The sequence below is a fragment of the Salarias fasciatus genome, chromosome 9 (assembly GCF_902148845.1).
Source record: "Salarias fasciatus chromosome 9, fSalaFa1.1, whole genome shotgun sequence".
NCBI classification, from domain to species: Eukaryota; Metazoa; Chordata; class Actinopteri; order Blenniiformes; family Blenniidae; genus Salarias; species Salarias fasciatus.
In genome coordinates this window covers 15710914-15726228 of record NC_043753.1, presented here as the reverse complement: position 1 = coordinate 15726228, position 15315 = coordinate 15710914, and the positions used below count along the sequence as shown (strand labels likewise).

The window sequence follows — 15315 nt, the reverse complement described above, 5'->3', positions numbered from 1 at the left end:
TTATTTCACAGCTTAAAGCTATTTGAAGTATCGAGAGCTCCAGTGAATTTGTGCATTTCACTCGTTATCAGCTGGAACTCAAGTCAAACAACAGACTTCACTACATTCTTCGAAGGCTGCAGCATGTAAAGCTCTTCCAAGTCAGTCTCACAAAAGATCAAACACATCTGGATGATTTAACTCTTGCAGCCACAGAGCACACACACACATATACACAAAATAAAACGCACTCGGGCAGGTTATAGTCTTACAGTCTGATGGGAGTGGTTCTCCATTAGATTCCTAATAAACTTGGTGAAGAAGTGAATTCTGAACTGTCGTTGATACATCTTAATATATCGTGATTTGTCTCACTTCATTACTTTCTTAAACTATATGATTTTTTTAATGTGATTTTCCTCATAAAAGGCTATCTTTCTGTAGCATTGTCTCTTTTCAACACATTGTATGATTCATCTCTTGAGCTGCCTCCCAATCCCTGAACTGTCCGCTCACCCACCTCTCCAGCATTCCACCCTCAGATAAAGAAATATTGTAGAAAACTCCTCATTCCCCAGAGGAAGCTCCCAATTGAATATATTTGGGAAAAGTTAGTTTTAAATGGTCTAATGCAGTATTTGCTAATGCATTTTTTTACTGAACCTCCAGATCTGTATCACCACACAGCAAGTATCAACCTGCAAAATCTTCAAATATTGGTCCACCTTTTACTGTCACTCAGTATCTAGACCACACAGTGTGCACAAGCTGAAACTTGTTTGTGTTTCTCACCAGGCAAGAACAACTTTTCTCTCATGATATTCTTGCAAACCAACCATGCTTTTCCGCTTTACAACTAGTAGTCTCAACTGACTGTACTGGACTGCTCTACTTACTGATTTCTTCAGGTCTGATGTCAAGAAAAGAGAAATAACAATGTATTTTTACATTTGTTTTCCAAACCTTTGGTCTGTTTGTCTCTCAGTGAACATTTAGTAAACACATAGAGAAGTATGATCATGTGGAAACATTACTTCACATGTTACCTGAACAAACACATTGACACTTATTTACTCATAAAGATCCTCATGTGACTGTGTGTTAATGGGACAGATGAAGAGCTTCCTGCAGCCTATTCCTGACGGCAAAATCAAACAGAAAAATTGAATCTTCCACTTCCTCCACCATTCAGATTACCAGTCTTATCTCCTTGATGCTTCAGTGAAAATAAATATTCACTGGGAATCAGTCATTCTGCTGATTTGTGCATTTCTTTCTTGAGAGCTCTTTTGAAATTGATTCATAGAAAAGCCTAAATACGGTATTGTGAAATTGGGCAAAAAGTAGTAGAGGTATTTCTTTTTCTTTTTCAATCTCTTTTTCTAAGCAAAAGAAAAAACTGTTAGGATTGCTACTATTAATACTAATAGTAATACTAAAACTACTCCATCCTCAAAAATGAATAAAAATCAGTAACAGAGGGAGTCTTTAGCTCCAAAACTTAAATTCAGTTTGAATATAAAAGAAAACTCAAATGTCCATTACATTGTGCTATGCAGTTATTTTGATTTCTTTTTCTTTGTTGATTCTGTTTGTATTTCAAATGTTCTTTTTTGGAGTCTTTGAATATTGTCGTATTGGGGGCTCTCAGATTTGTTCTTTGTATGTTTTGAAGATGATTATTTGCTAAAGTCAGCAAAAGTAATAATAAATGACAGTGAACAATAACATTTTATAGTGACATTTGATTAACATAATCACTCATGATGATAGAAATGCAAAGTTTAGCAGATTTTTCTGTCATTATACAATGGATGTGCTCATAATAAGAGAGAGAGGACACAGCAATTCATTAAAATGTGTTTATTTGTACTACTACCCCCCCCCCCCCCCCCCACCCCCACAAAAGAAAAAAAAAGCTTAATTTCTTGTTATTATTTTCACTGGATGATTTCTCAACCCAAACAGTGTTGACCTGTCAAGTCATTCCAGTCTTACGGTAAATTCGCCCAAACTGGCAACCCTCCCACTCCCGCTGCCTCTTCCTGGTAGTGAGCGTCGGCCTGAACCACTCCTCTGGGAAACGGGCCAACACAACGAAATTTTAAATCTCCTGATGATTAAAAAATATATGCATTATATATGTGAGGCAAGTTTAAAAAAATTATACATAGCTTTGTGACTTTTTTTTTTCCCTCATTTGGTTTATTTGCGGAATCGTTTGAAATAGCCACCCCTAGCCCAGCACTGTTGGTACAGTCCGAATGTGTCCGTATCATGTGACTCGTTGACTCACTTTTGCTTATAAAGAAGAAGGTAGCTGGATTATTCCTCATTTCTTTCTTGTCTGTTTCCCTAAACTCTGAGCAGAAACCATGCCTAAGTGTGGAGGACTTAGTGATCCCAAGCCGGCCGACGCAGACACGCAGCAGCTGTGTGATTCAGTGAGTAGAACCACCCGGATGATTACATTCTCACTTTTCCTTCATCACAGCAGCATAAACAGTGTTTTGTGGTTGATGCCACCTCGTTGTTATTCAGGTGAAGGTGGAGGCACAGCAGAAAACAGGGAAAAACTTCTCTGTCTATGAGGCCCACAGTTTCGCAACACAAGTTGTTGCTGGGACCAACTACTTCATCAAGGTATCTGTGATTTTATTACTACTTTGTCTTGTTGTTATTAATTTCATGCATAGAGCCCAGCGGCAACAATCGGTATTCTGTTGATGTTGTGAAGGTGGATATTTAATGGCACAATTTCTAACCTTTTCAAGTGGGTCTTTTAGGCTGTGATTTAAAATCCCAACATTGTTGTTGTTTTTTTGCAAGCATCATGTCTTCAGACATGTTAATTCACAGTACAACAGGTTAAAGTAGCCAAATGTGAGCTGCACATCATGGAAAATCTACATATCGTCATGTGTTGTGCACTTTGTTTTTCAGCAGCTAACCTTCCAGAAGTCTGTGAAAGCAAATTTAAGAATTTTCTTTATTTTTTTCATCTTCTTCTTTTTCTGTCTTGCAGGTCCATGTGGGAGATGGCAAACATGTCCACCTTAGAGTTTTCAAGGCACTCCCTCACGCAGGAGGTGACATTAAGCTGCATGGCTTGCAGGAAGAGAAGACCCTCCACGACCCGATTGAGCACTTCTGAGATGTTCCCACTGGCTGCAAACTCATTATATTCACTGAACATTCGGGCTGATTTATATTGACCAGTGTAAACAGTTAACATTCTGTGTGATTGCTTCCAAATAATGATGATTCGAAGTGTCTTTAAATTGAGCTATTTTGTACAAGAAGTATGAATAAACAAAGCAGATTTGTCATTTTTTTGTTTCTTTTCTTTCTGTTGTGATTCTGATCGTATTTGTAGTTATTCATCTGACAGAAAGTGCGAGAAAGGAAGAGAACACGATAATGAGGCAGTCCACGCTGTCAGATCCTGATGCTTCTGACTCTGGAAGTCATGGGGATTGATTGATTTATGGATTTTAAGATTACAAGTCCCATGTGAAGCTGTTCAAGCCTACTGTGTGCCACATCTCTTTCCAAACTCACATGAATTTAGAACAGAATTGCTTTGTGGGAAATGCAGGAGATCATGAAGTTTTCAAATGTGTACTCCATAATCCTGCCCACAGTGTCATTAGTCATTTATACAATTCAGAGTGAGACTGAGTCTCCTGAAAAAACTATCTGGTCTTCTTTTTTAGTGTTGAAGTTGCATTCAAACGTTAAAAAAAAAAGTCCAAGAGGGAAGGATAATACAGTGCACTGAAACAGCATCAGTAGCAGTGACTCATTAAAAAGTAAAGTGAAATGGGTCACGTCCACCAGCCAATCAGCTGTAGAATCCAAGATCGTTAAAAGTGCTGTCAATGCTTACTGAAATTCCAAGTACAAGTGCAACTGTCTTTTGAGGACAGGGTGTGGCACTCTGATGACAATAAAAACACATCAGTGAAATCAAACCTGTTCTCACCTCAGAGTCTCTTTAAAGCATGCTCCTGAAAAATAGTCAAGAACTATAACAATATAGTCCAGATTTGTGTGGATGTTAGAGAAGAGGATTTGGGTTTGGAGGGTCACAGGTTTGAATCCCACAGCAGACCAGTAGACGGGTCCCCAACAGCTCCTGTGTATTCACAGTGACTCACTGCTTCTACTCGGTTAACTGTAAACTAAATGGGTTAAACAGGAACTTGAACTTTTTGTCACATTACATCCAGACACTTCAGTGCATTTTATTAGATTTTAATTGGATAGGAAAACTCAAACTCGTGTATAATTATGAACTTAAAAATTAAAGCAATATAGTTTTCAAATTGTTTTATTCAGCAGCTGAATTTCAGCCCTCTGGAGTCAGTATTTTTTAGAACCGCTTTACACAGCTGCAAGACTTTTGGGGTGTGTCTCTGCCACCGCTGCAGTGACTGAAATTCTTGCTCATGTGACAAAATGTGGAAAATACTATACATACCTGGTGGTGCTGAGGTGCGCAGCACACCACACCTTCAACACACATGTAGGAGACACCTGTTACAACATATACAGAATGTATGTATGTGAAAGACGCACCCGGGACTCACCGGCGATGAACCACAACCATGAACCTTTTGACTAATCGAAAGCGGCCATGTGTCAATTACAAATATATGTTATGGAATTTGAATGGAACTTTTAGTTTAATAATAAATAACAATGTATTTAATTACTTTTGCCAACCATTTTTACATTTTTAATTCTTTTTGTGTGTTTAAATTGCCTGTGTGCATTAATTTGAATTTTTTTGAATTGATAAACATCACAAGGTTTTCAGGCAACATCAGTTTATAAAATAGGGAGTCAAGCTTAAAGTGTTTAAAGGTGCAATTGTTCTGGACAACGGTGTGATTGTTTTTTTATTTAGTTGTTAATCCCCAGACTTAGTCACCCTCTTGTTGGTTTGGACTTGTGACCGATGTTCCTCTTTCTTAATCACATGCTTTTGTGCCCATTGATAAAGTGGCTTAATCGTCACTTTTTTTTTTTTTTTTTTATCCATCGTCTGCTCTTACATGAAACCAAAAAAAGTTATGCTACTGCAGCAATTTGGAGTAACTTCATAGTCTGCATTGCAGCAGGTACAAAGAGGATTCTTTTCAAATAAAATCTCTTTTCAGCGTGGACTCATAGCATGATACTGTCACCGGAGGGTTCAAATTTAAAAAAGCTTCCTGAAATTCAAGTCGTTTCATTGACTCAGAGTCATGTGTCAGGTCAACTTCGAGTGTTGTGTCTTGTAGATAGATAGACAGATAGACAGATAGATAGATAGATAGATAGATAGATAGATAGATAGATAGATAGATAGATAGATAGATAGATAGATAGATAGATAGATAGATAGATAGATAGATACCTTGTGTATAGTGTGAAACTGTGTTGTGGCTGTTCAGTTTAATTTTAAAAAATGAGAGTTTTAGTCAGAACTGTTGCGAAGCCTCAGATGTTGTAACCGTCCTCCCCGTATGGAGAAGAGTGATTTCACCACACCTTTGATGCGCAGGAGGACACATTGCTTGCATGTTTGGGCAGCAGCTGCGTCGAAGTTTTCTCCCATTTCCAATAACTTTCTTTGCATTTGCAACATTTCTGACTCACAAGTGACCCGACTGACCTTTGACTGCCTAACCGTCTGCATTTTTCATTGTTCAGCAACAACCCCCCTACTGCCATGACACGTTTGTGTAGCAGCCTCACACATACTGAGGATTTGAACCGTTGGCAACAAATCCATCAAACCTGAAATTTAATGCACGAGTAAAGATTGATTGTATTGAGACACCTTTAACTCTCCATAACTGTATATTTTTGAATGTGCCAATGATTGAATTACCAGGATCAAATGTAAGAACTGTAATTTCACATATTCCGAGCAGGATTATTGATAAGATACAACTGTCATGATAGTAAATTTCAGTGTAAATATACAATATTTAGTATATCAGTTTAAATCAAATAACATGCCCATTGGATTCAGTTTGGACTATTGCAACTACAAACCAAAGGAACATGACAAAAGTTTAACTGACTGACTGACTGAAAGTTTTCCATGTAACTCAACACCTCCACCCTGTGTGCAGCAAAGGCAAAACATTTGCATCAAGCCCCTTTAAAGCCGAGGAACAGCTGTCTGGGGTTTCTGCTCATGCACTAAACAGCAAATGTGGCCATGTCTAAAGACAAATTCAAAATAAATACCTGACTGGAATGATCCAGACATGAAATGTTTGCAAGAAAACACATTGATGCCATTTAAATAAATGAATGAATAAAAGTCACAAGTTGCTCAAGAGTATTTCAACCTTTAGCGGACAAGAATCATCAAATAATTGTACAGTTTTTAAATGCTTAACCCACCCTACCTTTCTTCAAGTAGTCCTTAAAGACAGCAAACAAAATAGATGAACTCTTTCATGCCGATAATCCACCCTAAAAGAAAGTCACATTTAGTATATGTTTTAAAATAAAAATGGGCATTTGATTGCAGTATTTCACATTTCTAAGACAAATGCATCAATCAGATGTCAGAAGGGGAAAAGGGGGTTGCTTCATTAGAACAAAGGGTAAAAAAAATAACACTTGTTTTATTTAGCAGCAAAATGATTCTTCCCATATACCTGCATTTCCTTTAAATCACCTTTGCTGGTTCAGAAGAGAATATTAAAATAAGTACTCATTAACAAAACATGATCACTTGATCTTTTGTTTGTAGAAATGTGCTATTTGGTGTTATGTTATTTATCAGGAAAAATAACTTCATATTTGCCAATGGTTGGAATTAATACGTAGCAGAATGTTCAACAATGGAAGATAGTGTTCAGATGCTAGTTTGGATGAAGAACTTGCAGGATCACCTGGGAGAATTCCTTCATCTGAAGGTTTTGCAGACATTTCCACAAGAAGGAGCAGAGTCCTTCCTGGAAGCCGTGGAAGAAAAACAAAGTGAAGTGGATCCTCTTGATGTGTGACCACGTGGAAAGTTTCACCAGCTCAGGACTTGGTGGGTTTTAGGGTGTGACGAAGGTTAAGATGTGCTGCTTGGATTTTAGTAACACGAAAACAAAGGAGAACCCCAAATCCTGTTATTACAGTTTTTTACACTTATTACTGATTAGAGCAATAAAATACTTTGCTTTTCAAATGCATATGAATGTAGAAACCTTCATGTTACTCACACACTTCGCCACAGATTAAAAAGAAAACAAGCACACATATTTCAAAGTATATCACCGTCTTTAAAAAACTCTTTGTACAATAATTTTCATTAAAGAAGCACAGAGATGACAATTTTACAGCGGTGGTAATGCCATACAATGATCACAATGGAATACAGGTGTGTTGGAGAGGAGGTCCGAGTGGTCTGAGCGGTGAACCAAACGCCAGCGGGACTCAGCAGCAGGTTCACAGTTTGAGCTCCGGTCGGGATTTGAACCTCGGCGAGCGAAGCGGCTCCCTTCATCAGGAAGAGTCTCAGTTCACCTTCGGAGGCATGTAGTGGATTCGGCACCTTTCGTTGAAGACCTGAGGGGGGAAAATGTTACCGTGAGCTTCGTTAAGTGTGGGTGTATGACATTATTACTGAACCTGCAACACGAACCTTCAGACTTCTATCGTTGACAACTTCTTCAACATTCAGCTCCGACTGCATGAGCTTCAACTGGGGTCAAAGACAAACCACATATTAGGTCAATTATCCTTTTCCAATGAACTAAGTACAGTTAGTTCAGTCAAAATTAAAACCCCAACCCCCAACGAATCTTTCTTTAGCTAAAATGCTGTGTTTTCATCCTCTAATAAGTCTTCGAGCTGACTTTATGATAACACTGGCGATGGATGAAAAAAAATATAGCCAAAATGAGCGATTTTGCAGAGATTATGTCCCACGCTGAAGCTCCCTTGCCGTGGCCCCCGCTAAGTGTGGCTTAATCGCTTGGATCTAAATAACTTTTGAAGGACTCCGAGCTGCACGATGTCTGTCTGAGTGAGTATATGAGCATGACACACCTAGAAATAAGGTCCAGGTGTCAAAAAACCGGAGTTGCCCTTTAATGGACGATCTTGATTGTCGTGACTTTAAATGTCATCTTACAATGCTTTGAATTCACACACAGAAGAGCTCTACATGAAGAAATCTGACTGTTCAGATTCCATTGTGGGCATTAGAAGCAGGTCTCACTTTGGTCTGCTCCTTCCTCAGCTGTTTGATTAGTGCCAGGTTTTCATTGTCTTTTGCTCTCGCTTCACGCAGCTGCCCCACCACGTCAGACGTCTGGGCTATGCAGGCCTTTATGGCTTTGTCTCTGCTCAGATGGGCCTCCATCATCTGCAAAACAGAAAAAAAAAAACAGTTCAACAAAAATCTCAAGAAGTCACAGTGGTAGTTTTGAAGATTTGCATTAACTTACAGATTCATAAAGCTCTTTGCAGGTTTGTGTTGCATCTACTTTGCCTGAGAAGGACACTGTGGGCACGGTGGTGTTCAGGGCATGGACAATGCGGTCATCTATGGTGCGCATCACCTTCAGCACCTCCTATGAAACACAAAGATCGGATTTTAAAATTCAACGTACTTTCACATACATAAAAGCAATAAAATTTCTTTTATTTGAACCCATTGGTGACAATGCCACCACAGCTTACACTCACTACACTGATCAGCTGCTGTAAGTTTAGCTTACTATTTAGATCTTTGTTTCCATGTTTTATAGTTAAATAATTTATTCAGACTTTCTCTGATGATTAACTTTTAAAGTATGTGTTAGAATTCTATCATTGCTTACGCTGAATAATCTGGTTTAGCTTTTAAACCATACTGTGATGTGTCAGTGAACATTTAACTCTGTTAAAAAGCAACAACAAACTTCAGATTTAAGTAAAGTACAATAACTACACACCAGGAAAAATGTTATTCTGCTTAGGATGAATTATTCCGATATGTTTTAATTAAAATGACGCCATGTCAACACGTTGACTTGAGTCACTCCTCACCCAGTTTTCTGCATCGACTGAAATCGCCTCTCTCTTTAACAAACCACTTCACTTTTCTGTATTGTCTCATTTTAGAACTTTGTTTGCGGGAGGAAGAAGAGTCAGTTTGTTACGATGCATTTGGAAGCTCGGATCACATGCTGCCAGTTTGCAGCAGTCTGGCTCCTTGAACCCTGCACAGTAACCAGGACCAGGAGGGTCACACATTCAGCGGATTACACGGAAAACGACCCGCGCGGCGGATGAAACTACAACACGTAGCGACGCGGACGGATGTCGTCCCGGTGAAGTTTAGCATAAAGCGGTGAACACTTGGTTTAAATTTACCTGGAACATTGAAAAGTCCTCACAGTTTAGAGTTCCAACGGGCGCCGCCATAGTGGACTGCAGGGTCCTTCCCAGACACTCAACGTGAGGGGCTGTTCAACACGGTGCCTGAGCAAAACCCTGTAATATAGGGGGATTTACAATCATCTCTGAACGTAATGTCTCTCTCTGTATTCTAACTCAGTGTTTTTGAGCAATAAAAATACAGTATATTTATGTGAAGGCTTCTCCAATCAATTAAATTGTGTTTCAGACTTGATCACCGTGTTGATATTATGTAAGAGGTTAGTGAAGCCCATTAGGGAATTACTGGAGTGACAGTGAGGAGGGTGTCAGTCCTAAAGGATCACAAAGACACTGAACTTGTGCACAAAGAGAAACAATATCTACTGACAGAGATGATTAATAGATGCAAAATGAGTACAGTGAGACACAAAATGATCCCAAAAAGATGAAGATGTGTAAACTGATATGTATATCAAACATAAACTGAACAAGAAAAGATGGTTCTCAAAGAAAACGACTATGTTAGATACAAATACAAAATTGCATCAAAAATTAGCATAAATAAACTAAAACTTCTATGGTTAGGTGAGAGGTAAGCACCAACAAAGAGAAAGGAAACCATAAACAAATATTAAAAACAACAACATATAAAAACCTAAGAAACTTCTTTGTGAAGAAAATCAGCAGAAGACACAATTTTGCCACAAACGTATGGAATAACCATAAACCTGCAGCTCAATGTCCATGGTAGTGGACCTCAGGGGGGGACAGGGTGCCTGTGTACCCCATCTCCCTCACGAGGACCAGTGTGGACATTGTGCAGGAGTACAATTATCTGGGGGAATACAAAAAAAACTGGACTGTTTGGACAAACTGAACAATAAAGAACACTGAAGCCCTACAGGAAGGGCCAAAGCCGTCTGTATTTGTAGAGGTATCTGAGGTTCTTCAACGACTGTCACACTGCACTGATGGTGTTCAATCCATCTATCCTCTCTGCTCTTGTATGCTGCGGCAGCAGGCTCAACAAACTAATTACAAATGCCAGTGTTGGGGGTTGGAGATGGACTTTGTATGGGTTTCTCACCCCCTTTCAGTAATCACAGATAATATTGAGATTTTAGAATATTTGTATTTATAATTATCATAATTACTTCATTTTTTTTGTATCTTTTTGTATACAGAGAGTGAAACCGGAGTTAAATTCCTTGTTTGCTGCTCAGTAAACTGAATCTGATGTCCTAGTCAACAGCAGGAGCATCTTCAGCTTAAATGCACCACAGGAGATCCTTCATTCCTGTGGCCATAGGACTGCATTGCTCATCTTTGCAAACACTGTTTTCGTTGCATACTTCTGTCCATACCATTCTTATATTCGTCACCATTAGCCTTGTAGATAATAATGTTCAAAATTAAGATTTTACTTCTATTTCATTTGATACTTGAAATTGCATTCTAATAATCTTTCTATTATGTTCTTATGTGGAGCAACGCTGTAAAATATTTACATCTGGGATTAATAAAATCTTTCTATTCTACTGTGTGTAGAGGCGTGTGCGGGGCGGGGGCTGTCAGCGAGTGGTCTGCTCTCAGGGACCTTCTGTCTTGTAATCCGCACATGGACGATTACATAACTTGTTCAGGAACACGTCGCCGCTGAGTCTAAATAAGTCTTCGTGGGATAATTTATGCCTCACTCTGCAACTAAACACGAACCCTCACCATTCATTTATCGTGTGTATTTATTTATTTATTTATTTTTGTCAGTGATATTTATCTGTCTGTTTTTGATCAGGCACTCGGCGGAGGCCAGTGTTTGTGTGCTGCGGGGTCCTGCCGGAGGTTGACTTTCACTGGGAGGTTCACGCGTCTCAGTTTGTTTCTGAGTCGCAGTGTTCGACAGTTTTGGGGCGATCTGAATGGATTTATGAGACGAACCCGTCTCTTCACCAGACACCATGAACTTCATCAGATCCCGCCTCTCCGTCTGCAGCCTGCTCGGTTTGTAATCTTCCTCCTGTTCCTCTCTTTTCAATAATAACCTGCTGCTGTCACCATCTCCGCCCACCTCTGCTTTTAAGTGGCTGGATCGATCAATGATCCTGTTTTTTTGTTGACATGGGGTTTTTAGTTTCCTTCTGATCTGATTAAAATGTCCTTCAGACCTGTTGACTGCTCGCAGGATGTGTCGACAGCAGGTTTTGACGTGAATTTCCCGGATTGTGAAATTGATCTTCAACCAGAATAACCCTTGAAGACACTGCTTTTTTTTTAATTCTAACCTTTTTATACCAATTCAGAATACTTAAAAAATGACAATCACACCAAATAAGTGAGTTAATAAAAGAAAATGCATGCAAATGAATATAATGAAACCATAAACTAGAATAACATTTAAATAAGAGTTATGAAGTGATGAATATAATATATTAGTGCACAGGCAAGGCCAAAACAATATTAAATTCTGTTTAAGTCACGTTACAGATGAGCTGAATAATTTATGATTGCTAAATGCTGCAAATTTTCCATCTCCTTTTTCTGACTTTTATAGGTTTTGTTCTGTGATAGAAATTTTAGAAATCCCATTTTATTTTGGAGGGTGAAATTAAAAGGGGGGAAAAAAAATAACTCCTTATCCAAAACCAGGGGGCAAAAAAACGAGCAGTTCTCACACTAAGGAAGTTTTGAATGAAACAATAATAAAGTAGCTCTTCCAGTGATCTGACCGGTGTGTTGTTGTCCATCCACACAGGTCGGAGGTGCAGTCCGGCCGCTGAGAGGCTTTCCTACAGAGGGATGTGCAATAAACCGCAGGAGGTCAAATCACAGCCTCCGCCAGCGGTTCCAACACCAGGTGAGGTCCGGAAGATGACATGTTTGTTTCTGCAGACACAGAAATCAGCGAACACTCGTCATCATTTTAGAGACATCCACAGCTATATTTCCAACTGGATCAAACAACAGTGTTGATCATTTCCCTAAACAACTTCAAAGCACAAAAATCTTCAGTGGATCTTGTCGGTCGCAGGTCAGAGGTGCCAGAGCTTCGTGTGAGAAAGTTATTCTTTAGTCCCTGAAGACTGAAGCGAGGAAACAGGAGGAGGGGTCACGGTGTGGGGTGATGGACTGAACCACGGGGCCGTGCGGATTAACTGATTTGCGCGCTGCTTGTTTTTTCATCATAACGAATTCTTTGTTTTTCCACGCAGAGCCACGTCCTGCGTTCAGACTCCCAGGCTACAAGCCGTCGGACCTGGACAAGAAGATTTTGATCTGGACGGGCCGCTTCAAGACGGTGGAGCAGATACCAGAGACCGTGTCGTGAGTCGCCTTTTCCTGTTTATGCCAGATGCCGTGATTGGCTTTTTTTTTTTTTGTGTGTGATTCGGTTAAGTTACATCACAAGAACAGAGCTGACTAATTGGATGAGCGGCGGCGCGACGTGCAGCTGGTCCTCGGAGACGCCCGAGCTTGAACAGGGCGTCTGTTTGTGGCGGTGGTTCCTGATGTCAGGGTGGAGATCGCATCTGATCTCCTGCTGTGATAAGAAGGCTGCCTGGTGTGTGCAGAAGCTGCAGACCCCCCACCAGTCCCCGACCTCCTGCACTCATGTTACACACAAGGTGTGATGGAAATGTTTTGATGAGTCTTTTGTGCACCGGTTATTTGTTTTTCTTCAGGTTCGAGATGCTGGATGCAGCCAGAAACAAAATCCGAGTGAAGGCCGCCTACCTGATGATGGCGATCACAATAGGAGCCTGTTTGGTGACGGTGTTCTTCGGTAAAAGGGTGAGAAAACAAAATACTTTTTTGTATTTTATCCGTGAATTACAACCTGGAGGTGAAACTTTGATCCCAAAGCTCAACATTAAATCCAGGGCTTCAACTCTTGGACTACAACACCATCAAAACATGGTATATAAAGGACAAAAAATGTAAAATGAATGACTGATATCTATGTTTTGGCCTGATCTTGATTTGCATAAATGTAAAACAAACAAAAAAATTTAAAGGTTGATTTATAGCGATGCATTGTATGCACACAGGGTGGTAAATGTTTGCACTTCAATGTATTTGACTGGTCACAAGATAAACATTGCACAACAATTATTGTTAATCATTGATTTATGATGGGCTGCAAAAATATGATTTAATAAATTGAAAGAAAATCAATTTTGGTGTTTTTTTTTAGTACCAAAAATGTTAAAAATTAAAACGGCCGTTGAGGAACCAGGATTTTTGTTGTCATCAAAATTTTCAACTCACTATCCCAAAGCACAAATATTTGATTGTAGAGTTAAAAGATAGACTCAAATGTATATTTTTCGAGTTTGGGAAGAAACTGCCACACATGCACGAGGAGAACATGCAAACTGTGTTTTCATTTGTAACACTTCATGTTGCAACCTGCACTTCTTTTCTTTCAGGCTGCAAGAAGGAACGAGTCCCTGACGTCTCACAACATGGAGAAGAAAGCCAGATGGAGAGAGGAGGTCCAGAGGGAGAGGGAGAACGCACTGGCTCTGGCTGAGAAGCCGCAGTGATCCCGACCCGTCTTTCATCCTCGTTCCTGCTTCATTTGACCAGATCGCGATCTCTCCACCCCGATCCACCGGTGAAGTAACACAGCCAAAGCAGATAAAAGCAGTCACACAACAACCCGTTCTTCACTATGTTTGAAGCGCAGAGTCAAGTTTCACCTAATTAGTGAACGTTGGGTCGTTGCTGAAATTTAAAAAAAAAAAGGCACTAAATGAGAAAGAGGCGGTATCCGCGGCGGCGGTTTGGCTGCGTCACGAGGAAACCTCCAGGACTTGGTACAGTTCAATAGAAGCAATGCGTTCACTCCAGTGGGAATGGTGAAATTTCAACTCGAATATAAATGCCTTAGGTAACCCAGGTTACATTTTTTAATCCAGTTTCTCCTTGTGAACTTACCTCATGTAATTAGGCCTATCTATTCACATTTGTGTTTATATATAGTGAGCGCCCAAAAAAAAGAAAAGCTCAATAAAAAATAAATGAGAAGCTCTTCAGATGTCTCCTGATTTTCTGTTCTTATCAGACTGTGGTGCATTCAGAAAACATCCGGCTGGTGGTTGTTTTGCTCGTGTTCCTGATCTCAGGTCATAATCCAGTCTGTGTGGCAAATAAAACCCTTAATTGCTGGTGTACAGACTTTTATGTGAAATTGCTTCCCTCTTTTGGTTTGTATTGGTTCAATGACAGCACTGTGACCTGGTTTTGAACAATTTCCCCCTTCATGAAATATTTTTCACAAAACTTGATTAAAAAAAGTCTCAGGCAGAATAATAAATCCACTATACCTCAAACACTGGACTCAGCAGGAGAGAAACCCAGCTGTCTGAGGGCAGAGACGACACACCTACAGAGAGAAAACCACAGCACTTGGATAAAAACGCATTCATGCAGTGCAGGAACCGAAGTCCAACCTGGACTTGAACCAGGAACATTCTCATCATGAAGCAAGAATACCGACATGAGAACTGTGCAGCCCTCGGCAGGAAAATACTGGAAATAGCTTTGACTGAACATTTGTAGCACTGAGCTTTAAAAGGTTGTAATGGCCAGTAATGTAATAATTTTGGGATTTTCAATGTGATGAAGGCCATAATGTAATAATACCGCATTGGTTTGGTTCAATTTGCTCGTCTAAAACAGGGATAGTGGAGAACAGCAATCATACATACTGTGCACAACTTAATTGTGGTCGTATAAAACCTATTACTACTTTATCACATTATTGGATTTACAGCCCTCATTCATATCTGGAAGGGAACAAGTCAAATTGTATTTTTAATTCAACGATAACTGAACCATGATATCTGATGTCGATACCATTTCAACAGATTACTCGTGGTTTTTTTGGGATAGCAACCGAGCTGGAGACACACGTTTGACCTTTTCACCCTTCAAAATTCCACTGATTCACTGAAACACAGTTGA

At 39.7% G+C, this 15315-nt stretch overlaps 3 protein-coding genes across 3 annotated transcripts; 2 read left to right on the top strand and 1 right to left on the bottom strand.

The window, feature by feature from the left end:
* Positions 1-2266: 2266 nt before the first annotated feature.
* Positions 2267-3311, top strand: cst14a.2 (cystatin 14a, tandem duplicate 2). The gene is made up of 3 exons (XM_030099745.1): positions 2267-2423; positions 2521-2622; positions 3005-3311. The coding sequence occupies exons 1-3, from the start codon at positions 2355-2357 to the stop codon at positions 3131-3133; spliced, it is 300 nt and encodes a 99-aa protein (XP_029955605.1). The 5' UTR covers positions 2267-2354; the 3' UTR covers positions 3134-3311.
* A 3912-nt stretch (positions 3312-7223) lies between these two features.
* mix23 (mitochondrial matrix import factor 23) lies at positions 7224-9457 on the bottom strand. Its single transcript, XM_030099781.1, has 5 exons — positions 9343-9457; positions 8433-8558; positions 8204-8350; positions 7625-7684; positions 7224-7548 (listed from the first exon to the last, which is right to left on the bottom strand). Exons 1-5 carry the CDS (start codon positions 9391-9393, stop codon positions 7498-7500), a joined length of 435 nt encoding a protein of 144 aa, XP_029955641.1. The 5' UTR covers positions 9394-9457; the 3' UTR covers positions 7224-7497.
* Positions 9458-11133: 1676 nt separating this feature from the next.
* fam162a (family with sequence similarity 162 member A) lies at positions 11134-14382 on the top strand. The gene is made up of 5 exons (XM_030099686.1): positions 11134-11349; positions 12101-12202; positions 12558-12669; positions 13029-13137; positions 13776-14382. The coding sequence occupies exons 1-5, from the start codon at positions 11307-11309 to the stop codon at positions 13890-13892; spliced, it is 483 nt and encodes a 160-aa protein (XP_029955546.1). The 5' UTR covers positions 11134-11306; the 3' UTR covers positions 13893-14382.
* The last annotated feature ends 933 nt before the right edge of the window (positions 14383-15315 follow it).

Coding starts and splice junctions, on each gene's coding strand:
- mix23 (XM_030099781.1), bottom strand. CDS start 9,393: ATGGCGGCGCCCGTTGGAACTCTAAACTGTGAGGACTTTTCAATGTTC. Junction 7,685..8,203: donor TGAGGAAGGAGCAGACCAAA/GTGAGACCTGCT, acceptor CTTTGACCCCAG/TTGAAGCTCATGCAGTCGGA. Junction 7,549..7,624: donor TCAACGATAGAAGTCTGAAG/GTTCGTGTTGCA, acceptor TTCCCCCCTCAG/GTCTTCAACGAAAGGTGCCG.
- cst14a.2 (XM_030099745.1), top strand. CDS start 2,355: ATGCCTAAGTGTGGAGGACTTAGTGATCCCAAGCCGGCCGACGCAGAC. Junction 2,424..2,520: donor CGCAGCAGCTGTGTGATTCA/GTGAGTAGAACC, acceptor GTTGTTATTCAG/GTGAAGGTGGAGGCACAGCA. Junction 2,623..3,004: donor GGACCAACTACTTCATCAAG/GTATCTGTGATT, acceptor TCTGTCTTGCAG/GTCCATGTGGGAGATGGCAA.
- fam162a (XM_030099686.1), top strand. CDS start 11,307: ATGAACTTCATCAGATCCCGCCTCTCCGTCTGCAGCCTGCTCG. Junction 11,350..12,100: donor CTCCGTCTGCAGCCTGCTCG/GTTTGTAATCTT, acceptor CCATCCACACAG/GTCGGAGGTGCAGTCCGGCC. Junction 13,138..13,775: donor CGGTGTTCTTCGGTAAAAGG/GTGAGAAAACAA, acceptor CTTTTCTTTCAG/GCTGCAAGAAGGAACGAGTC.